Raw genomic sequence first — 25,373 nt, 5'->3', positions numbered from 1 at the left:
GGTGGGCTATTCAGTGAGTCAGAGGACCAAGGCACACCAGTCAGAAGGGTCGGGGGTCCTGTCAGTGAGAAGGATGGGGGTCCTGTCAGTGAGAAGGATGGGGGTCCCGTCAGCGAGAAGGGTCGGGGGCCCTGTCAGTGAGAAGGATCAGGGGTCCTGTCAGTGAGAAGGGTCGGGGGTCCTGTCAGTGAGGATCGGGGGTCCTGTCAGTGAGAAGGATGGGGGTCCTGTCAGTGAGAAGGATGGGGGCCCTGTCAGTGAGAAGGATGGGGGGTCCTGTCAGTGAGAAGGATGGGGGTCCTGTCAGTGAGAAGGATGGGGGTCCTGTCAGTGAGGATCGGGGGGTCCTGTCAGTGAGAAGGATGGGGGTCCTGTCAGAAGGGTCGGGGGTCCTGTCAGTGAGAAGGATGGGGGTCCTGTCAGTGAGAAGGGTCGGGGGTCCTGTCAGTGAGAAGGATGGGGGTCCTGTCAGTGAGAAGGATGGGGGTCCTGTCAGTGAGAAGGGTCGGGGGTCCTGTCAGTGAGAAGGATGGGGGTCCTGTCAGTGAGAAGGGTCGGGGGTCCTGTCAGTGAGAAGGATGGGGGTCCTGTCAGTGAGAAGGATGGGGGTCCTGTCAGTGAGAAGGATGGGGGTCCTGTCAGTGAGAAGGATGGGGGGTCCTGTCAGTGAGAAGGATGGGGGTCCTGTCAGTGAGAAGGATGGGGGTCCTGTCAGTGAGAAGAATGGGGGGTCCTGTCAGTGAGAAGGATGGGGGTCCTGTCAGTGAGAAGGATGGGGGTCCTGTCAGTGAGGATGGGGGGTCCTGTCAGTGAGAAGGATGGGGGTCCTGTCAGTGAGAAGGGTCGGGGGTCCTGTCAGTGAGAAGGATGGGGGTCCTGTCAGTGAGAAGGATGGGGGTCCTGTCAGTGAGGATCGGGGGGTCCTGTCAGTGAGAAGGATGGGGGTCCTGTCAGTGAGAAGGGTCGGGGGTCCTGTCAGTGAGAAGGATTGGGGGTCCTGTCAGTGAGAAGGATGGGGGTCCTGTCAGTGAGAAGGATGGGGGTCCTGTCAGTGAGAAGGATGGGGGTCCTGTCAGTGAGGATGGGGGTCCTGTCAGTGAGAGGATGGGGGTCCTGTCAGTGAGAAGGGTCGGGGGTCCTGTCAGTGAGAAGGATGGGGGTCCTGTCAGTGAGAAGGATGGGGGTCCTGTCAGTGAGGATCGGGGGGCCCTGTCAGTGAGAAGGGTCAGCAGGCAAGCGCCCGGGATGCGTGGGGTGAGGGCAGGGCCGCCCAGTGACTCTAGGCCTCTGCTCACCTGAGGCGGTGACGGCCGCCACGCCCTGGCTCTGGGCGCCGCCCGCAGCACAGCAGGAGCCAACTGGCCCTCGTGGCCCGCCTCACGCAGGCCCTGCCCGGGCTGTGTCCACCCCACGCAGGCCGTCATCAGGCCCTGTCCACTCTACAGACCCTCCCCGGGCTCTGTCCACCCAAGGCTTTTCTCGTTTTCTCGCTCGTGCGTGGACCATCTGGGGCTCCTGTGCTTTGTAAAGACCGAGATGCCCAGGGACATGTGGCGTGTCCACCATCGCGCGCAGATCTGGTGTCCTGCTCCCGGGGACCCTGGACACGGGCTGCCCACCAGGCTCGGCCCCGCGTTCCCTTAGGTCCAGGTCGCATTTCTCGGACTCGAGGACCGCGGGCCTCGCCTGGCCACCCTCCCCTCCAGGCCGCACGCACGGCCGGCTCCCCGAGCGGCCCCGACTGCCCGTCCACCCGCCCAGCTGACCGCGGCGGCCCTCAAACACACTCAGACCAGTCAGTGCTGTGTTAACGTTTACGGCGGGCCCGCGCCCTGTCCCTCGCACGGGTGTCCACGCGCGGCCGGCCACGCCACGCGCGGCGCCCAGTGCCGCTCTTTGCCGAGACCGTGGGTGGCTCTGAAAAGAGCCGTTGGGGTCGGTCGGGCCGCGGGCGGCGGCCTCACTTGCCCTTGGCCTTGTGGTGGCTCTCGGTCTTCTTGGGCAGCAGCACGGCCTGGATGTTGGGCAGCACGCCGCCCTGCGCGATGGTCACGCGGCCCAGCAGCTTGTTGAGCTCCTCGTCGTTGCGGATGGCCAGCTGCAGGTGGCGCGGGATGATGCGCGTCTTCTTGTTGTCGCGCGCCGCGTTGCCCGCCAGCTCCAGGATCTCGGCCGTCAGGTACTCGAGCACGGCCGCCAGGTAGACGGGCGCGCCCGCGCCCACGCGCTCCGAGTAGTTGCCCTTGCGCAGCAGCCGGTGCACGCGGCCCACGGGGAACTGCAGCCCGGCCCGCGACGAGCGCGACTTGGCTTTGGCGCGCGCCTTGCCGCCCTGCTTGCCGCGGCCAGACATCCCGCACGGACCGGTGACGACTAAGGCCGAAACGGGAGCCGAGAGCGCGGAACACGCCGCGCGTCCCCCGCCAGCCCTTATATATGGTCCCGCGGTAGGCTAGACGGCCGCGTGTGATTGGTTCGCACCGGCGGCCAATCAGAACCGGAAACCAGAATCCCCTTATTTGCGTACGTCTGCCCCCGCGGTGACGTAAAGCAACACACTGTCCAATCGGAGGCTGCCACAAGCTGATCCTTCATTTCAATATAGGGAGGGCAAATACACTTGCTCGGGAGACGCAGTTTTTTTCCTTCTCGGGCGGGAACCTTCGGCATCATGCCCGACCCGTCAAAGTCCGCCCCGGCGCCCAAGAAGGGCTCCAAGAAGGCGGTGACCAAGGCCCCCAAGAAGGACGGCAAGAAGCGCAAGCGCGGTCGCAAGGAGAGCTACTCCATCTACGTGTACAAGGTGCTCAAGCAGGTGCACCCCGACACCGGCATCTCGTCCAAGGCCATGGGCATCATGAACTCGTTCGTCAACGACATCTTCGAGCGCATCGCCAGCGAGGCGTCGCGCCTGGCGCACTACAACAAGCGCTCCACCATCACGTCGCGCGAGGTGCAGACGGCCGTGCGCCTGCTGCTGCCCGGCGAGCTGGCCAAGCACGCCGTGTCCGAGGGCACCAAGGCCGTCACCAAGTACACCAGCTCCAAGTGACGCGCGCCCCGGGCGCTTCGCACCCAAAGGCTCTTTTCAGAGCCACCCACGCGCTCGGGAAAGGAGCGTGCCACCTTCTTGGTCGTGCAGTGAGTCCTGGGCCTGTGTGAGCCTCTGCTCCCTGCTGGCGGACCCCCATCCCCGCTTAGGGCATGCTGGTTCATTGGGAGAGAGCACGCCAGGTGCCCCCCACTTGCCCACGGCTGTGGACCTCGAAGGGGGCGGGGGCCCCTGCGCAGTCTTCAGGCTCTCCAGGCTCGGGTCTCTACACTCTTAGTTTCCCCATGGGGTGTGTGTCTGAGCGTGCATATGTACAAGGCTATGTACACCTGGGCTTTGTGTGTGCACTCGTGTCGTGGATGCCTGGTGACTGGTAAGACAATTAAATAAAAATAAGACAGATGTTTTATCTTAAATCTAGTAAGTCACGTGTGGATTAGGACAGTCCCAGAGTGATACTGGGGGCCAAAGGCACACCCCCTGAGACTCGCTGGGGTGTGTGGTGCCAGTCATCCTAGCCAGGGTGTAAAATTACGGTTGTGTGCCTGGGTGTGTCGTCCCATCTGCCTGTGTATCCACTGGTGGGCATTGGCTGCCCAGCGCCTGATGCTGCCCCTTTCCACCTTGCGTGTCCCCGCAGTCACCCCATCCACCTCGCCCCGAGTTGCCCATTTGCTCTGGATCAGGAACATCCAACGAGAGAACGGACTGTCTCCTGACTGCCCTGCGAGGAGCCTCCAAATCCTTCCAGAATCTTCATTCAATACAGTCCAGCCAGAAACCTGTGCAGTGGGAGACCGCCCAGCACAGTCTCAGCACCAACTCACCCCTTCCAGGCCTGAGCTTGCGAGCTGCCCTGCGCTCGCCCAAGGAGGCTGCTGCAGTCCAGACGCCTTGGTGCAGCACTCAGATGGACACGGGGTGGCCTGCCTGCTGGAGCTCCACTCCACACACTGAGAGCCGAGCTGAGCTGAGCCTGGGCCCCTGCCTCACAATGGACTGACAGGTGCCTGTCAGCTGTTGCAGCCACCATAATCCGGCCTGCATACGCTCCCATCCCAGCACACAAGGTGGCATTTTGGGCACAAATCCTGTTTTCTGTGGTGATACTTCTGATGATGTTTCGATGCGAACTAAGGGGGCCACTAACTGAATAAAATGATGGATGTTTTTCTTCCTGCAAGCACATTCTGCCTCCTTTCAAATCATGGAAGGGATGTAGGGTCCAGGAGGGGTCGTGAACACACAACACACAGGTACCACTGAGTGTCCCGGACATGCAATATGTGTGCTGTGGGTGTGTGAACAAACATCACACATGCACTGTGGAGCGCAAACACACACCCCACATGTGACCATGAAGGCACCACACCTACATATACGTGGACATACAACAACCCACATGTGTTGTGGGAGTGCCAACATACACCACGCGTGTGCCTGTGGATGTGCAGGGACAGAGAACCACCCGCGTCTCGTCTCAGCTCCAGACAGGACCCGCTGGCCGTGGGACAGGCTCTGCTTTCAGAGCAGCCAGCGTGGGGGCTTCCGTGGCTTTGCAGGGAGGGTGTGAGACCAGCTGAACGGGAATAGCGCTCTGGTAAACCGCATGTGTGAGCGCAGAGGCAGCACTACATGAACATGGCACCAACAGAATCTTCCTGCTGCATCTGTTTGAACTTTAGGAATTGGCTGTAGGATCAAACAAAATTTCAGGCACTACCTTTAAAATGACTGAGGAGTTTTAATTAACCTTTTTTTTTTTTTTTTTGAAGGTTGGAGAGGCGAGAACTCCTCCATCCATCCGTGCGTTTGCCAATGCCCTCCGCAGACAGGGCTGCGAGGGACAGCAGGAGCTGGCTCACCCTCTCCGACCCAGGGGCCGGGTTCCGCCACCTGCCTCCCAGGGGCCCTTAGGCAGGCTGCTGGAGAAGCGGCTACTTGGCGTCTGACTTTAAAACACGCCTATTTGCAGACAGCCGCGAGGGTCCTCTCCGGGTTCGGCCTTTCTGTGCCAGCATCCTTGTGGAAGGCAGCTGTGCTTTAAATGATGGTCGACTGTCGTTCCTGACTGGGGACAACGAACACCCCCGATTTTTTCCAAAGCTCCCGACCCCATGACAAAGGCTGCAGGCTGGCAGAGCGCTGGCGGCGCGCACAGTTCCCTCCCCCGTCCCCCGCCAGAATACGCCCCTTTAATAAGTGAGGACGTGGGAACCCTACAGCGCCCCTCTCTCTGCAGAATTGTCCTCCCCGCCACCGCCACCTGGATCTTGCCCCGAGATCGCTACGCAACCTCGGGCCCGTTCTCGCCGTGTTCAAGACCCTTTCCCGAGCGCGTGGGTGGCTCTGAAAAGAGCCTTTGGGTGCGAAGCGCCCGGGGCGCGCGTCACTTGGAGCTGGTGTACTTGGTGACGGCCTTGGTGCCCTCGGACACGGCGTGCTTGGCCAGCTCGCCGGGCAGCAGCAGGCGCACGGCCGTCTGCACCTCGCGCGACGTGATGGTGGAGCGCTTGTTGTAGTGCGCCAGGCGCGACGCCTCGCTGGCGATGCGCTCGAAGATGTCGTTGACGAACGAGTTCATGATGCCCATGGCCTTGGACGAGATGCCGGTGTCGGGGTGCACCTGCTTGAGCACCTTGTACACGTAGATGGAGTAGCTCTCCTTGCGACCGCGCTTGCGCTTCTTGCCGTCCTTCTTGGGGGCCTTGGTCACCGCCTTCTTGGAGCCCTTCTTGGGCGCCGGGGCCGAGCGAGAGGGGTCGGGCATGACGAGACCTCAAGCGCTTGCACGGGCGCTGCAATGCGGCGGGGGCCCCCCCGCTACTTGTCGGCTCTATATTCAAATGAAGGGTCCAAATCCCCAGCGTCTGATTGGATGGGTTGTCTCCGGAGCAGGCACTTATGCAAACAGAGGCTGCTGGTTCTCCTTTCCCATTGGGCCGTCGTGGAGCCAGTTAGGAAGCGCGGCCGCCCCGCAGCCGGCGGAGGTCTGGCCTTGTCCGAGTCCTTTGTCTGGACAGGGCGGGGGTCCTCCGCTGCGTCGCGAGTTCGCGGACTCCCCGGAGCGGGCCCGGGCGGGTGGCGAGGGCTCCGATTTCTTTCAGGGTCTCCCTAAACCCCTACCCCGAGGTCCACAGCTTCATTCCTATCAGAATTCTCGGATGAACCCCGAAAACAACCCTAAAGTGTGCAGAAACACCAGCATCCCGAGCCAGTGGCCGGACCAGAGCCTAGGGGACTCCTGCGTGATGTCCACGGTCCGCCATGCCGGCTTCCAGAGGCACTGCTGGCCCAGCTAACCATGGCCTGACCCGGCTTCTCGCCTCTGAGTCCCTTGGAGAGCTGGGGTGGCCACGTGGCGAGCGCTCCAGGGGCAGGCAGTTCCAGGGCTGGAGCCGAACTCCGCTGCGCAGGTACCCCTAAGCCAGTCACCCTCGGTTGAGTGTTTGAACAGACTTGGCATCTCATCACGAGTGCCCTGCCCCCTTACTGAGTGTGGATTCTGGTCTCCGTGCCAGTAGGTGCTGGACTCAACCAACACCAGCCTAAATCATTCCAGAAAAGTGCTGCCTCTTCGCGGAACGCCTCAGGCTTCTGCCGCAGTGTGTCGCTCTTCCTTGCGTGCCACCTGGCTGCCTCACCTTGCATCCTCTGCGGTGCTGTGACGTGGAGATGATTTCCAGTGTGTGGGAGAAAAGCGGGTGGGCAGGCACTAAGTCACAGAAAGAAAATTACAAGTCCTGGTACACAAGAGGCTGCGGAGAGATGGGGGGGGGGCGGTACATATATATATATATATATATTTTTTTTTTTTTTTTTAGGGAGCTAGCGCAGTTTAGTGTAGCAAAGCAGGCCTCTGCCTGTGGCAATGCATCCCATGAGGGCACTGATTTGAGTCCTCTGGCACTCATCTAACTCCTGCTAATGGCCTGGGAAAGTAGTGGAAGATGACCCTTGGGACCCTGCACCCACAAGGGAGACCGGGAGGGAGCTCCTGGCTCCTGGCCTCGACTGCTCTGGCCAGGCAGCCATTTGGGGAGTGAACCAGCAAATGGAAGATCACTGTCTCTCTTCCTTTCAAATAAACAAATATTTTAAAAATTGTTGAATATTCATATGAAAGGCAGAGACACACACATTCACTACTCAGTGCCTACAGCAGCCAGGCCTGGGCCGGGAGCCTGGTCTCCCATACAGCTGCTGGGCTCAAGCAGCAGGGCAGCCAGCTGCTGCACAGGAAGCTGCAGCTGAAGCCAAGTGGAATTTGGTAGTGGTTTAGGGCCCGGCGCGGTGGCGCAAGTGGTTAAAGGTAGTGGTTTAACTTGCGTGCCACGACACGGACCCCCACACTGAAAAGCTGCAAAGGAGTGTGCTGAAGGCATTCTACAGGACTTGACAAATGCTGGAGACACACTACCTCCCCGCCCCCACATCACCAGAGCACGCTGCACCCATGCTGGGATCTGGGGTACAAGCCCAAGGCACCCAAATTAAAGGCTGCAAAGGCCTCAGACAGTGTGTGGAGGGCAGGGATACATCAACACTAAACTCGTGGGACCCTCACCCATCGAGTGAGCGGCACCTGTCACTTGCTTCCCCCTTCTGGGGGGCAGCCTGAGGTTTCCCTCAGGACAAAGGAAGGAGTGAGCTTCTGGGGGCAGAGGTGAGGGGACAGGGCTGCAGCTGCCTGCCAGCGACCTGGGGCACACTGACCAGTGCGCTGTTCCCACTCCCCTTCCTGAAGTCCCAGAATGGCGGTGCCCCTGGCCCCCAGCCGGCCCTGGGTTCTCCGTGTTGGGCCAGCTGGCATCTCAGTGAATAGCACTAGCCAGGGAAATAGGCGACCCCAACACGATCTGGCGCTTGGGCGAGCCTCCCAGGGATTGGAAGTGGGGGACAGCAGGGGGGCCCAGAGATGCAGAGGGCACGCAGGGCTCCTCAAGGCTACTGGCACCCTGATGGTGGGCAGCAACAGCGTGACGTGGCAGTCCCCGCCCCAATGCGGGCCTGTGCATTATAGCTGCCCGGTGACTGGCGGCTGTGCCAGCAAGCAGCCATCGTGTGCCTGGCCCCAAGTTTCTAGGCCTTGTGAGGTCATGGGCCCTGTCCGGGCAGCCCGTGTCACTCGCATGGGGGGACAGTAATACCAGAGGGGTCCCCGCCATGGGTAGGATGTGCACTCACCAGTCTCACAGCTGGTGAGGTGGGGAGGGCCCTGTCCTTGTCCTGGGGCCCCTCTTTCATGCCACTTCTGCTAGGGCTGTCAGCAGGACCCCTGGCCCAGCCTGTCGTGCTGCCCCCCTGCAGCTCTCTCTCTCTCTCTCTCTCTCTTTGCTTTTCCTGTATCTGGGGGAAGGGAAGATACAAGGGAGAGACCACACCCAGCCCCCAACCGCCTCAGTACCCGACGTGGAGCATGTTCTGAGGATTCTTTTGTGTTTTGAGGATTCTGTGCAAGTGGTTTTGATACTTCTGACTCCTTGCCACCAAACAGCAGCTGTCCCCCAATGCCTGTGCTGTGTGACCCTGCGCCCCATCCTCCACTCTGTGTGACCCAGCAGTGGGTGTGGATGACATGAAGTTGTGAAGAGAACAGCTCCCCTGTTGGCAGGTCCAGGGGAGCTTCCAGCTGTATGGCAAGGCCTGGAGCATGTCTCTCCCACCACCTTGACACAGTAGGGAGCCTTAGGGCCCCAGCTGAAACGCGAGAGCCTGGGATGGAGACAACACCTGCATGGTGGCTCCTGACGGAGGGACGCTAATGGGACTAGAGTGGCCTGGGTCAGGGCTGCACTGTGGGAGCAGAGACCATTGCTGAGCAGGGTCTGCCTCTGGGGTGAAGCCCTGAGAACTATGGCCTCAGCCTGGACAGCGTGGAGTGGGTTCTGCTGTTCTTGTCAGCAGCACTGGGAGGGGCTCCAAACTTATACCTCCTGTCCACCTCCAGCCCCTCCTGGGGTGGGCACGGAGCACCACCCAGCACATGCCCCTCCCTGAATGCTGGAATTTGAGCCAGCAGTCCCTGACACTGGCATCCCACATGGGCGCTGGGTTCAGTCCGGGTTGTTCCCCTTCTCACCCAGCTCCCTGTTGACATACCCTGGAAAGCAGTGGAGAATGGCACAAGTCCTTGCACCTTGTACCTATGTAGGAGACGTAAAAGAAACTCCCGCCTTCAACCCGGCCCAGCCACGACCGCTGTAGCATTTGGGCAGTGAGGCAGCGGATGGATGAACTCTGCAATGTTGTCACCGGGAGAGGTGGGGCAGGAACCTCCACCCTAGCTGACCTCAGAGGACCTTACAGGGCCATGACCACACCTGCCCCACTCCCATCTGTCCACAGCCCACCTTGTTTCCTGATGTGTGGTTTCGCTAAGCAGGGTTCAGTAATGAAGACCCCAATCCAGGCCAGAAAAGCAAGCAGGCATTGTTGTCCCACATTCGCCCGTTAAGGGAAAAACAGGTCCCAGGTCAGGGACTACAGCCAGCCTGGAGCACAGCCGCAGTGAAGCAGGGAGGCCAGAGTGGATAAGCCCGTCTGGAGGCCCAGCGCGCAGGCTGCACACTCGGAGCCCTCCAACTTGGCCCACAAAGTGAAACACAAATATCCTACAGGCCAGTCTTCTACAAAAGTATCAGGACCCTTGCTCGCGCTCACACTGCCGCCAGGCCCCTCCCTCGCTGTATACACCGCGGCCAGGACCCTCGCTTGCACTTACACGGCTGTCAAGACCCTCTCGGCCACACACCGCAGTCACGACCTCCCACTCGAACTTGCACAGCTGTCAGGACCCCCGCTTGTTCTTACGCCGCCCGGGACTCTCCTGCTCACGCCACTGTGGGCACTCCCACTTGCACAGCTGTCAGGACCCTCGCGTGTTCTTTACACCGCAGTCAGAACCCTCGCGAGATAACACCGCTGTCGTTACGCCCGCTAGTTCTCACACTGTCGCCAGGAGCCTCCCTCGCTGTGTACCCTGCCGCGAGGACCCCCTCCGCCCCCCAGCTCCCGACGTACACCGCTGCCAGGACCCTCCGTGACTGCACACACCGCGACCAGGACCTGGGCGCGCGGCGCCGCAGGACCCGCCCCGCGCGTCCCCGCCGCCGTTCCGTCCCCGCCGCCCGCTGTCCGCCGTGCGCTCGGCCCCGCCGCCCCGGCCTCCGCTCCCTCTTCCCTGCGCCGCGCCGGCGCCGCCGCCCGCTCCGTCCCCGCCGCCCCGGCCTCCGCTCCCTCTCCACCGCGCCTCGCCGGCGCCGGCGCCCGCAGCCCTGGCGCTCCCCGCCGGCCCCGCCGAGGCCGCCTGCGCCCTGTGCCAGCGCGCGCCCCGGGAGCCGGTGCGTGCCGACTGCGGCCACCGCTTCTGCCGGGCGTGCGTCGTGCGTTTCTGGGCTGAGGAGGACGGGCCCTTCCCGTGCCCGGAGTGCGCTGACGACTGCTGGCAGCGCGCCGTGGAGCCGGGTCGCCCGCCGCTCAGCCGCCGCCTGCTGGCACTCGAGGAGGCGGCCGCGGCGCCGGCGGGGACGCGCGACGGCCCGGCCAGTGAGGCTGCGCTGCAGCTGCTGTGCCGCGCCGACGGGGCCCCGCTGTGTGCCGCCTGCCGCATGGCTGCAGGCCCCGAGCCGCCCGAGTGGGAGCCGCGCTGGAGGAAGGCGCTGCGCGGCAAGGTGAGCACCCGGGCCTGTGCCCTGGCCGTGTCTGGCGCGGGGGCGGGGCGCGGCACTGGGTGTGCGCCCAGCGCGCTGGGCCTCCTGGCTGGGGCTTGTCCACTTCCCCGCCTCCCTTTCTGGAACCTTCTTTGCTGTGGCAGTGCTCTAGGCTGGCCATGGTACCTGTCTGCATACGGAGTCTGGCTGCAGTTCCGGCTTGAGGAGTCCCAGGGCCAAACCCAGGGGCAGGGGTTTGGTGCGCGCACTGTGACTGGACATTATGGTCCCTATGGCAACAAGCCCGAGCACCCTAGCCAGGCACTGCTGTCTGTGTTCTCTGGGCTAGTATGTGCGCCCACAGGGGTCACCTCATCCCTCTAGGCTGCCCCAGGTCCTGCTGTCCTGGTGTGGGGCCAGTGTCCAGAGAAGGCTCAAGCTCCACTGGGGAGGTGGGGTCAAGAGCCTAGATCCCCAGCACCTGCACCATCCAGGTGGCCCCCTTCCACACCCCCTGTGTGGGCCACCAGGGTCCAGGACCCGCCTCTGCCTGAGGCCACCAGCACTTGGGGGCCTGGCGTGGGCAAGTCAGCAGTCTGTGCCCGGCCAAGGCTGAGCTCAGGGTCTAGGGCCTCGTGTGGCTTCCCAGTACTTCCCTCACACCCCCCTACTCTCTCCAGGAGAACAAAGGGTCGGTGGAGATCATGAGAAAGGATCTGAATGACGCCCGGGACCTGCATGGCCAGGCCGAGTCAGCGGCCGCTGTGTGGAAGGCAAGTGGGGCCCTGGGGCCTGGGGGACCCCTGGGGGGCAGGGGAAGTGGGGTGCTGTGGTTCCTAGCACCTGCTTCTTCCTGCATACACAGGTCTGTGCTCTGCGTGAAGGACCTGGCTGGGTGTGTCTGTGTGTGTCCACTGTGAGGACATGCCACACAAGCCTTAGCTGGGCATCTGAGGGCAGCTCCCTGGGCAGCAGGTGGTGTGGCCTGGCCCTGCGTGCCTGGTTCCTGGTGAAAGTTGTGGGAACGTCTGACAGTCGAATCCCAGGCAGTCCATGGTCCAGCAGCTATGCTGCTGGACTGTGGGTGAACAGGAGCCTATGCTCTCCAGCTGGGGCAGCAGCCTTGGTGGACGGTGCCAGGGCCTCATTGTCACCCCGTCTCTACTGAGCACGTGTGGACTGTGTCCCCCACAGGCAGTGATGGTACTGAATTGTCTGTCATGTCAAGGAGATGGCCAAGAGTCTGGAGGTGTGGCTGGTGCACAAAGGGGATCTGACCGTCCTGGGGGGCCCCAGAACCAATCCGCTGTGCATGCGCAGTGGTCCCCTGGGAATCGCAGAACCAATGCTCTGTGCACGCCCAGTGGTCACCTGTTGACGATGGGACACAGGACTGTTCCCCACCACAGCTCTCACGTTGCTATAACTTGGGGTCCTCACAGGAAGTGCAGTCCAGTGCTGACCTCAGGAGGCACAGGTGTGGGAAAGCAGCTCAGCTGCCCGGGGAGGCTGGAGGGGTACAAGTGGGCAGTGGCACCGGCCTAGGCTGGACCCTGGAGCCCAGTGCTGGGTGAGGAGAAGGGGTCTTTCTTTTAAAGATTTGTTTCCTGTTTGAAAGGCAGAATTCCTTCCGTCCACTGTTTGAACTCCCCAAATGGCTGCAACGGCCAGGTTGGGCCTGGTAGAAGCCAGGAGCTTCCTCCCTGTCTCCCACGTGGGTGCAGGAGAGTAAGTTCTCCGGCCCTCCTCTGATGTTTTCCCAGGCCTTTAGCAGGGACCTGGATGGGAAGTGGAGCAGTGGGGACTGGAGCCCACATGGGATACTGGCGCTGTAGGCGAGGCCTTTACTGGCTGCCCCACAAGTTTCTGAAGTTGGCAGTTTTGGAGACTGGAGCCGGACGCTGTGGCCCCTCTGCTGCGCCTGGGAGGCCCACCAGGTCTCCCCGGCCAGTGTCCCAGGCCTCAGCTCCAGCCTCGGCACCCTGGGGCCAGAGCAGACTGTGCTCTGAGCAGGCTCTGCCGCAGAATCCATGCACCTGCTGTCATTCAGTTCCCAGCAGCCTGTGGAATGGGAGGGTGGGCTGAGGACGCCTCCCATCCCGCAGGGACATGTGATGGATCGCAGGAAGAAGGCGCTGACTGACTACAGGAAGCTGCGGGCCTTCTTCGCGGAGGAGGAGGCGCACTTCCTGGAGGAGGCTGCAAAGGAGGAGGGCTCCCCTGAGGACGAGCAAGCTGACCCTGCGGAGCGGTTCCGGTCCCTGCTGCAAGCTGTGTCGGAGCTGGAAAAGAAGCACCGCAACCTGGGCCTCAGCATGCTGCTGCAGGTGAGGGTGGGGCCCACGGAGGGGCGGGGCCTCGGCAGGTGGGGGCGTGGCAGGAGCTGGCTGCCGTAGGTGGGCGGGGCATGCCGAGGGGGCGGGGCCCCAGCTGGTGGGGGCGGGGCCTGCCGCTGCAGGGGCTGAAGGCCACGGGTGAAGGCTGAAGGCAGTGAACCGGGAGGAACGAGCTGCTGCAGGCCAGAGATGGGATCGTGAGGGCTCTGCTGGCTCCAGAGCTCCCCTGGGGGCCCGTTGACAGTCTGGTTGGCCAGAGCAGAGGTTTCCACTGCTTGTTGCAGCTTTCTGGGGTAAAGAGCCTCCAGTGAGGTGGGGCAGTAACTCTGGCTGTGGTGGGCTCTCTCTCCCTGTACAGTGACGTTGCTGAGTCGGGGCAAAAAGGCCGCTCCTCACAGCTGGCCCTCTCCTGCATCTCTGTCTCCGTGGACCCCACTGGTGATGGCTGGGGACTGTGCTCCACAGGCGCCCCCATTTCCTCATGTCGTTTCCTGTCTCAGCAGTCTGGTCTTGGGGTGTGTACCCCCCCCAAGTGCACCCCAGAGTTCCCCCCACCTGCTGGACAGCCTAGGTCCTTGGTTTTGCCTCAAGGGTCCCCAATTCCAGCCCTCCTGAGGGGTACCTGGAGTCTTGTCCTGGCCTGAGGCGCCCTAGTGACCATGGGAAAGTGGGGACTCAGCTTCAGGACAGGGATGAAAGGCAGGTTCTCACCTCCCCTGGCTCCCCTGCCATTTCTTCACCACCTGTCCCCCCATCTCGATGCCAAGGCCCCCTCCCTACCTCAGCTGAATCCCTGTCATTTCTCAAGCCTGTGTCTGCGAGTGACCCATGCCCACTGGTGTCCCCAGAAGGTGGAGGTGGGGCATAAATGTTTAGCTTCTCCACCCACAGTGTGTGTCTTGGGGTTCCCTGGGAGTCCCCTGCAGGGTGTCCAGCCGTCTGACCTATCCCTGCGTGGGCTCCCTCTGCTGAATAAAGTGGGTGTGTCTTGGCTTGTTCGTTTGAATCTGTGGGTGCATCCACAGGGCTCTCTCAGCTCTCCTCAGGGGACAGCTGGCTCCGCTGGGCAGGATGAGGTGGGCACAAGCTGTGGGGGTGGGCAACAGGCTGCCCCCCTCAAGGAGGGGCCAGAATGACCTGACCTGGCATCTCAGGGTGACGCCGGCTCATAAGAGCTTGCTGTTGGTCTCGCCCTGCGGTTCCGATGCGAGCTGTGGCCTGATCACCCCTCCGGGACTCCGGCGGAGGTTCTGCATGACCCCTGGGGACCCCAGGCAGCATTCAAGGAGGGAGGCCCCCAGCCCCTCCTCGCCCTGGCCGATCGTGTCCTGTTCTGGCTCAGGCTCCGGCTCCGCTGACATGTTTTAACTGCGGGGAGACCCAGGCAGCTGCGGTGACTCCAGTGCCAACGCCCAGGGTCTGGGGGTCCCAGAGGCAAGCACACAGGGGCTGGAGCCAGAGCGGATGTATGCAAACGAGGCGACTTTCCAGGTCGTGGCTGATTGGACAAATCACTCCACGAGGCAGCCAATAAGAAGACCCCAGGGCTGTACAGCTGTGTCAGCCCATTGGTGGGTACAGAATCCGCGGCACAGGCTGGGGCGCTCACAGAGATGCAGGAGCCGGAGGCAACAGCTGATCCGTGACAGCTGCAACAGCCACGCGCAGGGCGGCATCCCTCCAGCATCCAGGCAGAGCAGGGCTGCAGCTCGTTCCCTGTGACTCTGCCTTCTGCATAAACAGACCTTAAATGAGAACAAGCAGCTCAGGCACTGTTTTCTGCTGCCAGTGCGGGCCCAGGTTCCTGGGGCACAGCTGTCCTCATGGGTGGGGTCAGCTCTGTGGGGTATGGATCAAGTGATCCTTTCTGCAGTCCCCTTGGGCCTCCAACACTTAACAGTCTAACAGCTGGATGTTTCCTGGCCTGCTCTGACTGGCGGCAGAACACAGGCCAGGCCCAGGACCTGCACATGGTCCCTCCCTGCCAATGGGGGCATGGCAGATGGTGTCTGGGAGCAGCACAGTCCACCCAGTTCCTCCGAGGTGGGAGGGGCTCCCGGAGCTGGCCATCTAAAAAGGCGGGCTTTTTTCAACAAACATCGTTTCCACAGGCAACAGGCAGGGAGGGGATTTTCAGAAATGCACTGTGGTTAGCACGGCTGGACACTTTGGAGCTGCTGAGACGGAAGAGTGACAGTAGCCCCCACCTATGCAAATTGTAGCCTTTGGGGGTGCCCAAGCCAGACATCTGTCCTCAGGCCCATCCCAGCTCCCAGTGACTTCTCTGTTTCCTCAGGCAGGACTGGGTCCCCAGACGTTGGCCCCCTCCTCTGGAACCCCATTACCAGTCTTGTGCCCTGGGCCACATGTCAGGCCCTAGACCCATGGATCCCTCAGGCTGGGTGTCCAATGTGAGGGAGAGACAGTGTGGTTATGTCTGGAGAAACAACAATAGACAATTAGGCCAGAAAGACGTGATGGGAATGGCCTCCAAGCTGGCTGGCTGTGCCTGGACCCCTGCCAGCCTGGCCTGGAAAGTTCTAGCAGCGTCTTAGCACTTCAGAGCAAACCTTGGTGGCCAGAAGCCCCACCCTCTTTCACAGATCCTCAGTGTGGCTCCAGGTCCCACACGAGCCAGCTTGGAGCTGCGAGCTGGTGCCAGGCACAGTGCCACCTTGGGCCTCTCAGGATGGAGGGAGCACTGCAGCCTGGGTCCAGCGTCGTTTGCTGTGCCTGGAGTGGGCTCCATGGGAGGGGCCCGTCCAATAGGGATGGGCCATGTCCAGGTGGGAGGGGACTTGCTCAAGGTTGAAACCCCCCACTCTCCGGGGTCCTTTCCCACACAGCAGTTGGATTTCAGGGTCCTTGGGTCTGGTGTGCTGGAAGCAGTCAAAGTGCCACTCCAGGAGCGGCCCTATGACCTGCAGCAAGCTGGGTTCCCGAGCAGCGTCCTGTAGTAATGCTGTCCTCTGGCCCCTCCTGTGCCCACCCCCCCAAGGTGGTCTAGGCTGAGCCAGGGGCTCCAGCTCACAGCTCCATGTCTTGGTTCTTTGCATCCTCTGTCCCAGCTAGGAGACCCCTCACCCCCCATGGCACCTCACATCCCAAAGGCCTTAGCCGGATTGTTGTTTACCACCCTTGCCAGCACTTAATTGTGACCATTCCTGGTCAGACACAGGACAGTCTCCCTGTGGGGACTCTCAGTGCTGACTCCAGCTTCACTCAGGTCTACACACAGGTGCACCCACACATGACACTGGCATTGCAGGCTGTGGCCCAACCACTCTGTCCCCCAAAAGCAATTTTAAAGGCTACTTCAGCTGTCTCCCAAATACTTTATCCATCTCAGTTGGGAACCACAGGGGTGCTCACTTCCAAATCACAGACACCTCCTGGAGCCCCCTCCAGTCCCGACATGTCCCTTCTTGACCAGACTTCACGCCTCTCCCACCCTTGGAGGCCAAGTGACCCCAGGTCTGGCCCTCCCCAACTACAGAGACAGATGTTAAAAAACCATGAGCCTTGGCCATTTATTCTGACCATGTGGTTCTGGGTGTGAGGACCCCCTATCAACACCCCCCAGCAGCTGCTGCACCTATAGAATCTTCTAGATGTCACAGGGCACTTCAACCTGCTGCTAGGGCCCAGCTCCTCCCCCTCCCATCCGTCTCCAGGAAGTGGCAATGCCAACTTTTAACCATGTCACTGCTCTTGGCTGGCCCAATCAGGGATCCTCCCTCCGGCCCCTAGGAATGTTCAGCCCTGCTGAGGGCCTGACCCTGGGCAGTGCCAGACATTCCTGCCACTCACAGCAACTTCAGGCAAAGCCCAGGGGGGCTCAGCTCCACCCCAAAACTCTCGGGGCAGGCAGTGTTCTGAGATAGGTGCCCAGCACAGGTGAGGACCAATATCTTCCTTGGGAGCCCACCCCCCACATACATCACAGGGGACTAGGGCCTGGGGCTCCCAGCTAAGAGTGCCTCCTGAGGACATGCTACACACGGGACAGTAGCCACCCTGGACCCAGGGGCCCGTGTGCAGAGCAGGCTGGGAGTGGCCCAGCCAAGCCCTCTGCCGGTCCAGGGACCATGGCATTCGGTTGGCTCCTGCAGGGCCAGCTTCAGGGAGGGGTGGTATCTGGGATCCCTCAGTAGGAGTTCAGGGCCTGCTTGGAGCGCTGCCTCATGTGCATGCGCTCATGGCGGAGGAGGTCTGAGTTCTGTGTGAAGCTCTTGACGCAGTAGCGGCACTGGAAAGGGTGCAGCGCGTCCCGCCGGTGCGTGTGGCTGCGGTGCCGAGCCAAGTGGTCCTGGCGCAGGAACGTGCGCTTGCAGTCCCGGCATGCGTAGTCCCGCCCTGCCTCTTGTGGCTTCTCAGGCTCCAGCAGGTGGATCCGCCGGTGGGAGAGCAGATGCGAGTGGAGGCGGAAGCTCTTCCCGCAGGCACTGCAGCGGAATGGCCTCTGGGCCCCGTGGGCCTCTAGATGCCCATCCAGGTCCTGGCCCTCACCTAGCACCTCGCCACACTCCGGGCACACGTGCGGCGAGTCCTGGTCCCTGCGGCTGCGCAGGTGCCGCAGGAAGTTGACTCTCCAGCGGAAGGCCTTGCCGCAGGAAGGGCACACATAGCTCTTCTGGGAGGTGGGTGCCTCGGCCCTCCGGCGCAGCGGTGGCTCGGTGGGGCTGGGAGGCTCCTCCCCGCAGTAGGGGCCGTGCTGGGAGTCCTCATCCCCAGAGCTGGACAGCACAATCTCGATGGTCACCTCCTCCTGCTCCTCCTGGCCGTTCTCTAGGGTCTGTGGGCCACCTGCAGCTACGGAGGTGCAAGTGGAGGTGAGAGGTGTGCCCAGCCCCAGGGACCCCCGGGGAAGGGCAGACATCTGTGGTCCAACCTGGGTCCTCACTGGGAGGACCCTGCGCCCCTGCCTCTCCCCTCTACCCCTGCCATGTGACACCTCAGCCACGAGCCCAGCACACTCAGGTACACACACGCGTCTCATGCGTATGTGTTGTGTGCTCAGTGCGGCACCTGCTCTGTTGCCAGTCCTGCTTTACCTGGGTCGGAGTCTGGAGGAAGTGCCGCCTGCTGGAAGGCCTGGGATTCTGGCACTTGCAGGTCCTCACGGTTCCTTTCGTCCACTTCAGAGGGCTGCAAGGCCACAACATCTTTCCAGGGAGAAAAGCAAGAAAGTTGGTTTGTCTCACAATGGACCTGGGCACCACTGAGTGCCCACTGAATGAAAGCAAAAGGGGCCATGAGGATGGATTCGAGAGGCAGACTGAAAGGCGGGCACTGGGGGATGACAACAGCCCACAAGGCTGAACCCCCACAGGTACCAGTTCGAGTCTCAGCTGTTCCACTTTGATCCAGCTCCCTAATGCGCTTGCGAGGCAGTGGAGGATGGCCCAAGAGCTTGGACCCCATCAGAGTATGGGGGAAACCTGGGTGGTGGGCCAGGCTCCTGGCTTCTGACTGGCCTAGCCCTGGTCAGCGCAGCCCTCTGGAGGAGGGAACCAGACAGAAGAGCCAACTCTAAATTTCTTTCAAAATAACACATGACTCTTCTGAAAGTCCAGATGGAGAGCAGAACCTGAACGGTCCTGAGTTGAGCCCATCATGTCAGAGGATGCAGCCCAGCTGGACAGGAGGACTAGATCCTACTTGGGGAACCCCCGGGTCCCAAGGAAAAGGGGCTAATGCTAGGACCCTCACCTGCTGCCCCCAAAGTTCCAGCCAGGGTCTGAATTCCAGTGACAACAGGTTGATGGGCAACTAGGAACCTCCACTGAGTCTCGCCCTGGATGCGGTGGGTGGAAGAGCAGGCCAGACAGACACCTGGTGGGGATGGACTCAGGGCCCAGTGGTGGGAAGATGCTTATGCCCCAGGCAGGACATCTGCCATATCCAGACAAGGCACTGCCAGTTCTGGTACCTTCTTCACTCACCCATTGAGGAATCCTGGGGAGCTTCCTTTGCATGCAACTCTGGCAGCTCTTCCCCCAGGGAGAGGTCTGGCTGGGCAGCTGGGTCGTCTGTTCCAGAAGGTCAAAGGACACGTGGATCACTGAGCTGTAGGGTACTGGGTTCAAGCACCCCATCCCCCCATTCCCAGTATCTTGCTTTGGAGCCCTTCCCGCTCTGGGAGCTGTGTCTTACAGGGTGTCACAGAGACTCCGCAGTCCTCCCCAATGATGAACTCCCCGTAGAAGCCGGTCTGGCCAGGGTCCAGCAGGGACCAGTCCTCCTCAGAGAAGCACAGAATCATGTCCTTGAAGGGAGATGCCGAGCTCTGAAACCACAGGACGGGGCCTCGGTCAGGGTGCCTGTGACACCTCATAGTGCTGATGCAAGGTGCCCAGGAGCAGGGCAAGCTGGGCACATGGGGCAGGCCTGCACTCAATTCAGGGTCCTCCTCCTGGGGACAGCCATGCATGCCCCGGCTTCCCACTCATATTGCTCCCGCAGGAAGGCTCGATCTCAGGCACCATGTGTGCAGAGGGTGGCCCCAGCTGGGACTGTGGGCACTACTGTGGCTTCTTACTGAGATCTGGCCCAGAGCAGATACCCCCATCCCACTCGGGTGACTGGAGAAGACAAGTGGCAGGGACTAGGCCAGTCTGAACCCCTCATGCTCCATGGCCTTGCCTGGCTTTGGGTAGCCCAGCCCCAGCCGCCACCTGCACGGGCTGCCTCCCTTCTGAGTGACAATTCCATCCCTTGTACCACCCTCTCCCCAGAGCATGCCGGGAGCATGTTCACCCAGTGCTCACCTCTTTAGGATCAGAGGCCTCCCTGGCATCCACATTAGCATCTGTTCTCAGGAGAGGCATGGCAGGGGCAACAGAGCCTTTCCAAGGATATACATACTGTCTAGCCACTCTTCCCTGGGGGCATCCGTCACCTGCTACCTGCACCACCAGGCTGGGCTGGCCTCACCCAGACAGAGAACAGGTGTGCAGCTCAAGGCCCTTGCCTCAAACTCTGCCCCAGCTCTGTCGGATGGTGTCCCTGCACTTAAGGATTCCCTGTTCAACCCTTTTACCACCTGCTTGGGACCAGGATGTTCCACCCCAATTCTGGGCAGTATGCACACTCAGACCCCCGTGGCGGGGGTGGGGGTGTGCTGTGGTGGTATGGACCCCAGCTGAACACAGGTAAGGGGGGGACGGGCCTCCTCCTGGGACTCTTGGTAATTAGGTCACCAGGGTGCTCAGCCCAGTTTACGTGGCAGAGGTGCAGGGTGAGGTCTGCACCAGCATCCCGCACATATGCCCAGAAGATGGCGGGCACCCCTGCCCCAACCCCTGCCTCTGCTTCAGTATTGTAACACAAAGGGGAGCAAAAGTCCAGACATTTCAGCAGTGAAACAGCAGGTGGGAGCTTGCTCCCCCTCCACCCTTCACAGAAGGAAGAATCTCTGACATAAGCGCAATCCCAGCTCCCCTCCTCTCCCTGCTCTATGGTGGAGTCCATCACCCCACCAGATTGGGGCACCTTTATCACCGACACCATGAGGCTGGTGGATAGCGCCAGCCAGCCACACCTGTGTCAGCAGAAGGGACTTCGGCCGTGCAGTGGCACAGCCAATGAAGCTGCTGCCTAAGAAGCTGGCATTCAACATACCAGTTCATGCCCTGGCTGCTCCTCTTCCCATCCAGCTCCTGCTTGTATCCTGGGAAGGCAGTGAAGGGTGACCCACGTCCTTGGGCCGCTATATCCATGTGAGAAATCCTGAAGAAACTCCTGCCTTCAGCCTAGCTTGACCCTGGCTGTGGTGGCCATCTGGGGAAAGAGCCAGTGAAGGAAGGTCTCCCTCCCTCTGTGACTCTGCCTTTCAAATAAATAAGCTTTCATAAAGGTCAAGTTAGCTGAGAATGCACATAAAATGACTCTTGGCCACTGTGGCGAAATGTAAACTCACAGTCACCTGGTCCTTACCAGAGAAGCATCCGATTACAAGCACCTCTAACACCTGTTAGGCCTGGAGGCCAAAATACCTGTCCCTCGACTTATTAGGAACCTTCCAGAATCTAAGGTCATGGGAAACTTACTGTTTCTACACACTGCTGGCCAACAACTGGAGGATGTACAGTTGGTACGGACAGTGGCGGGCTGCCTGGTCACAACTCGGGGCAGACATAGAACTACACATGCGCAGGTGTACCACCACCCTCAGACACCTGCCAGGCCTCACCCACCCAGCCCAGGCAGACAGTCCTTGGAAGAGAGCGCCATCTACTGGCAGACACGGTGCCCAAAGCCGGGACAGTAACACTGGCCTCTCCACAGTGAGCAGTGCTCTGCACCAGCTCAAAGGGATGCTGGTACGAGAGCTGACATCTATCTGGAGGTGAAGGTAAGACACTGCTTGGGTGTCCACAGCCCTCATGCGACAGTCCAGATCAGCGTCCTTGCTCTGCTCGACACCAGCTTGCTGGGAGGCACTGGCTTGGTGGGCCCCTGCCCCTCCAGGAGACCTGATGGAGCCTCAGGCTCCTGGCTTTGGCCTGCCCAACCCTTGGCTGCTATAGGCATTGGGGAGTGAGCCTGGGGGTGGAAGATCTATCTGCTTTTTGGACAGAACAAGCACAGAATCTACTGCAGCGCCCATGTTGGCTCAGGGACCAGGACAGCCACCTTGCCAGGGCATGGGACTGACCTTCACGGAGCTCCAGACCACTTCCACCCAGTCATGGAAAACCCAGGCAGAAGACACACCGGGCAAGGAGGCCGCATGGCTTCCTCTTCTGTGAGCGATCCCCATCACTTAGAAAACCCGCGTGGGGATGACAGAGCTGCCGGGGCACACCCGGTCTCCTCAGGGCGGGCAGTGAAGAAGGGGAGGGCTGGGGAGCCACAGGGGACCCATATGTCTTGGCACTTATTCCTGCCATCTTCCCTAGGTTCGAAACACATTCCAAAAGTTAGACATCAACTCTAACAAGTCCTATGTCTGCATTCCGGGTTGAGACAGGCTTTTTGCAGGTGCAAAGGAGCTGTCTGGAGGATTCTGCCAGAATCCCATTCTCACTCGGTGGCTTGGGGCTCCAGGGGTCAAGGCTCAGTCTGGGCCTCCCCCACAGTGGGTATGTGGACTCGCAACTAAGCAGCCATCACTGCTGTCTCCCAGGAAACTGGACTGAGAGCAGAGACAGGACAGGAGGCAGGCAGCCCAAGCAGGGGCTTACCTGCCCAACCCTAAACTAACAATCCCATTTCCCAAGAGCTTCAGGTACCTTTGTATGCACAAATATCACAAAATCTGAAACTCTGATGGACCCAAGATTTCAGACAAGGTATCCTTAACTGACAGCGTGACCACTGCTCATTCGATTCCTGCTGGCCAGGAAGACAGCCAGATGCCTCGCGGCCTGGGCAGGGCGGTGTCTGGGGTCGTGGAGGCCTCAGCCCTGCCTGTCTGGCAGCTTCATGGGTTGAGACTCACCAGAGGCAATTGGAGGGTGGCCATCTGCGGGGCACCCCGCATGCTCTCCTCCTGAAGAGGGGCATCCTGCAGAACTGCAAGAGACCACACAAGGGGTATCCGGTGAGCCCGTCTGGGCACCACACACCCGGGGCACCTGTCCACTCCAGCAGCAATAGCCCAGATGTTGTGTGCTTGGGTGAGTGACCATCCGACATCTGCTGCTGAGGCACGTCCACGCTGAGGTGCTGACCCCACAAGGACACAGGCTGTGGCCTCAGTGAGCCTAGCTCCCATGGCTGGTGCCGGGACAGGAAGAGGGGACCGGGGCTCGCCCAGGTAGCTGCCCTCCCTCTCATTACTCTGGCCGCAGATGTGGCAGGACTTACAGAAGGGGCAGGAATCTATGGCCAGGATTCCTCCTCCCTGGGGGCATTCAGTCTCTCCCACCCTAGGAATCCACCTGGGTCCTGGTGCATTCCCAGACATGTGCAGTGGCAGGGCCCAGAGATGCACCTCAGATGTCACCTCTGTGGGGGGACCCGCGGGAAGACCAAGTGTGGCTGCATACCTGGGTCCCCTATGAGTTGGCCTGCAGGTCTACTGGGGAGCCCGGGGCCCGGTGCCAGGGCCAAGAGCTGGGTGTCAGGGCTCCCTGCCGGCTCCGTCTGTGGCTGCTCTGGCTCCTGCTCCCCGTCCTCGATTACCACTGGATCCTCACAGTGCTTGAGCTGCGACCCCAGAGAGGGCTTCAGGGTCTGGGCGCGGGCAAGCCAATCCCGCCCTCCCTGTTATCCCCACCCGCTGCCTCACCCACTGCCAGGGCCGGCCCGCCTCGCGCTCCAGTGCCTCCACCGCCGCCACCGCCTGCTCGCCGCTCTCTGGCTCCTGTGCGCGCACCCAGCTCTGCACCTCGCGCGGCAGGATGGCCAGGAACTGCTCGAGCACCAGCAGTTCCAGGATCTGCTCCTTGCTGCGCCGCTCCAGCCGCAGCCAGCCCCGGCACAGCTCGCACAGGCGGCGCAGAGCCTCGCGTGGCCCTGCCGCCTCCTGGTAGCGAAAGCGGCGGAAGAGCCGGCGGGAAGACTCGGGGCTTGGTGGTTCTGCTTGCGGACCATGGTCCTCCCCCGGGGGGCTCCGCATCTTTCGGGGCTCTTCGCTTTCCTGCGGAGCCAAGACTCGGGGGCACAGCGCTGTGGGCATGACCGGTGGCGGAAGGCGACCCTGGATAGGAACAGAAATGACCACTTCAGCGTCAGAGGTCCAGGAGCAGTCCTTACACAAGGACACGAGGTGGCGACGCTGCTGGGTATCCGTTCAGGCCGGCTCGTGAGTGAGCAAGGCATCTGCCCTGGACTCCAGGAGGGGCCTCGTGGGCCAGGCGAGGGGCCCCGTAGCTTCCTGGGGCCAGGTCAGTGTAGGAGGACCCCTTGGGTACCCAGCCCTCTACCATAAGTCCAAGGTGGAAGTACAAGCCCGCCTTGGGGCCACCCCAGGGGTGAAGCGCGGTGGGGAAACAGGCTCAGACCCTGAGGTCAGGAGAAGTGGCATCAGCAAAAGCGCATCGACATCGGGGTTTCTGATGAGCCAAGTCCACTCCTCTCTGGGGACACCCCAGCCCATTTCCTCCTGCAGCAGTGTCTACAGCCCCGAGGTGCAGGGCTCGGGCGCCTGCATCTCTGGCTGCTACACGCAGGGCACAGCCTGGGGCACGGTCGGGGGACCAGCGACCATCCCAGCTCACCGTGGTTGCCCCATGCATACACTCTGGGTACCGGGACAGTGAGCGGGCAGGTGTGGCTCTCACACCCACCTCCCCTCCCTGCACCTAGCCCTCCGCGTCTTTAGCCCCAGGTGCGGAGGCGACGCCGGCCTGGCCCCTGTTTTGCAGGAAGACCGCCGAGACTGGGGCAGCTGCAAAACCGCAGACCGGCATCCAGCAGCCGGGGGGCACAGGACCCGTCAGCGCCACCTGCCCGTGCTGCGCACCTGCCCCTGCCTCCCACACCTGGAGCCCAAGCGCTCAGGCCTCGCGCCTCTTTGTGCCTCTTCCCGCCCGGAGGCCGGGATGGCCGGACCCGCACGGAGGGCGCTCGGCCCCCACACCCCCACCCACTCCCGCGCACCTCGCGGCCTGAGCTTGGCCCCCGCCTGGGCCCCTCTTGCGGCACGGGATCCTGTCCTCGGTCCCGGCCCCCGCTGATCCTCTCCGGCACGGCCTCCCCGCAGGGCCCGATCCGCTGCGGGCCAGCGCCGCCCGCGCCCATCCAGAGAGCCGCGGCCCGGCGCGAAAGGAGGCGCCCGAGCGGCCGCGCCTCGCGCCCGCCCCGCCGCTGCCCGCCGCGCGCCCCCGGCCGCCGGGCGCCGCCGAGCTCGCGGACTCCGAGGCGCGGAAAGGCCGGACCCCGCGCGCCCTCCCCCGGGACACTTCCTGCTCCGCTCTAGGACGGCGGAGGTCTTCGCGTCTCACTGGTTCCCTCCCGCCCCCGCCGAGGTGTGCGCGGGGCGACACCCGACACCGACCGGCCGCCCCGCCCCCGGCCCCCTCCCCGCCGGGCCGCCGAGCGCCGAGAGCGTGCGGGGGTCGCGCCGGGCCAGGGACACTCCCGGGGCTCCTGGCCCTCTCCTGGCGCAGGCGGGCTCTCAGGTGCGGATCCCGGGGAGGGCGAAGCGCATTGGAGAGGAGGGACAGGGAGGAGCTGGTACTTCGACCCCAGGAGCTGGAGGGGGCATTTGGGTCTCTGCGAGCCGCTCCCCCGGGCGGAATGTCGCCCGTATTTCAGATGGTTCTCCGGTTGTGGTCAGTCAGGCCCGAGGCTCTGGGGAGAAGGGGAGAAGGAGGAGCAAGTCTGGTGTAGCTGCAAGGGCAGGCTGCAGGGAGCCCTGGCTGCCCTGTTTTCCCCGTCGGC

General features: G+C 62.0%; 5 protein-coding genes across 6 annotated transcripts; 2 read left to right on the top strand and 3 right to left on the bottom strand.

The window, feature by feature from the left end:
- Nucleotides 1-1,802: 1,802 nt before the first annotated feature.
- LOC121154290 (histone H2A type 3) lies at nucleotides 1,803-2,380 on the bottom strand. Its single transcript, XM_040977255.1, has one exon. The coding sequence runs from the start codon at nucleotides 2,351-2,353 to the stop codon at nucleotides 1,961-1,963; it is 393 nt and encodes a 130-aa protein (XP_040833189.1). The 5' UTR covers nucleotides 2,354-2,380; the 3' UTR covers nucleotides 1,803-1,960.
- A 275-nt stretch (nucleotides 2,381-2,655) lies between these two features.
- Nucleotides 2,656-3,134, top strand: LOC121154280 (histone H2B type 3-B). Its single transcript, XM_040977246.1, has one exon. The coding sequence runs from the start codon at nucleotides 2,672-2,674 to the stop codon at nucleotides 3,050-3,052; it is 381 nt and encodes a 126-aa protein (XP_040833180.1). The 5' UTR covers nucleotides 2,656-2,671; the 3' UTR covers nucleotides 3,053-3,134.
- A 2,219-nt stretch (nucleotides 3,135-5,353) lies between these two features.
- LOC121154271 (histone H2B type 3-B-like) lies at nucleotides 5,354-5,822 on the bottom strand. Its single transcript, XM_040977236.1, has one exon. It carries the CDS (start codon nucleotides 5,820-5,822, stop codon nucleotides 5,442-5,444), a length of 381 nt encoding a protein of 126 aa, XP_040833170.1. The 3' UTR covers nucleotides 5,354-5,441.
- Nucleotides 5,823-8,218: 2,396 nt separating this feature from the next.
- Nucleotides 8,219-14,031, top strand: RNF187 (ring finger protein 187). Its single transcript, XM_040975088.1, has 5 exons — nucleotides 8,219-8,222; nucleotides 10,118-10,725; nucleotides 11,385-11,477; nucleotides 12,810-13,031; nucleotides 13,399-14,031. Exons 1-5 carry the CDS (start codon nucleotides 8,219-8,221, stop codon nucleotides 13,399-13,401), a joined length of 930 nt encoding a protein of 309 aa, XP_040831022.1. The 3' UTR covers nucleotides 13,402-14,031.
- A 2,517-nt stretch (nucleotides 14,032-16,548) lies between these two features.
- Nucleotides 16,549-24,708, bottom strand: ZNF496 (zinc finger protein 496). Of its 2 annotated transcripts, none has more exons than XM_040973552.1 (8): nucleotides 24,591-24,708; nucleotides 23,278-23,688; nucleotides 23,036-23,195; nucleotides 22,486-22,559; nucleotides 19,197-19,329; nucleotides 18,986-19,072; nucleotides 18,095-18,205; nucleotides 16,549-17,846 (listed from the first exon to the last, which is right to left on the bottom strand). In XM_040973552.1, exons 2-8 carry the CDS (start codon nucleotides 23,665-23,667, stop codon nucleotides 17,188-17,190), a joined length of 1,614 nt encoding a protein of 537 aa, XP_040829486.1. In that variant the 5' UTR covers nucleotides 23,668-23,688; nucleotides 24,591-24,708; the 3' UTR covers nucleotides 16,549-17,187. The 2 variants fall into 2 exon arrangements, with proteins under 2 accessions (XP_040829486.1, XP_040829478.1); XM_040973544.1 differs by having other exon boundaries at nucleotides 16,549-17,852; nucleotides 24,591-24,705.
- Nucleotides 24,709-25,373: the final 665 nt, after the last annotated feature.

This window comes from Ochotona curzoniae, unplaced genomic scaffold (assembly GCF_017591425.1).
Source record: "Ochotona curzoniae isolate NIBS_2020 unplaced genomic scaffold, NIBS_Ocur_1.0 contig_1, whole genome shotgun sequence".
Lineage (NCBI taxonomy): Eukaryota > Metazoa > Chordata > Mammalia > Lagomorpha > Ochotonidae > Ochotona > Ochotona curzoniae.
The sequence above is the reverse complement of the archived record's forward strand: the minus strand, read 5'-3'. Positions and strand labels throughout refer to the sequence as shown.

What these genes read in the sequence shown, in the direction of transcription:
- LOC121154290 (XM_040977255.1), bottom strand. Translation starts at nt 2,353, where the DNA reads ATGTCTGGCCGCGGCAAGCAGGGCGGCAAGGCGCGCGCCAAAGCCAAG.
- LOC121154280 (XM_040977246.1), top strand. Translation starts at nt 2,672, where the DNA reads ATGCCCGACCCGTCAAAGTCCGCCCCGGCGCCCAAGAAGGGCTCCAAG.
- LOC121154271 (XM_040977236.1), bottom strand. Translation starts at nt 5,822, where the DNA reads ATGCCCGACCCCTCTCGCTCGGCCCCGGCGCCCAAGAAGGGCTCCAAG.
- RNF187 (XM_040975088.1), top strand. An exon ending in GGAAGGCGCTGCGCGGCAAG is followed by an intron (nt 10,726 to 11,384) that starts GTGAGCACCCGG and finishes TACTCTCTCCAG; the next exon opens with GAGAACAAAGGGTCGGTGGA. An exon ending in CAGCGGCCGCTGTGTGGAAG is followed by an intron (nt 11,478 to 12,809) that starts GCAAGTGGGGCC and finishes CCCATCCCGCAG; the next exon opens with GGACATGTGATGGATCGCAG.
- ZNF496 (XM_040973544.1), bottom strand. Translation starts at nt 23,667, where the DNA reads ATGCCCACAGCGCTGTGCCCCCGAGTCTTGGCTCCGCAGGAAAGCGAA. An exon ending in CGGAGTCTCTGTGACACCCT is followed by an intron (nt 19,073 to 19,196) that starts GTAAGACACAGC and finishes CTTCTGGAACAG; the next exon opens with ACGACCCAGCTGCCCAGCCA. An exon ending in TCCTCCAGACTCCGACCCAG is followed by an intron (nt 17,853 to 18,094) that starts GTAAAGCAGGAC and finishes GCACCTCCGTAG; the next exon opens with CTGCAGGTGGCCCACAGACC.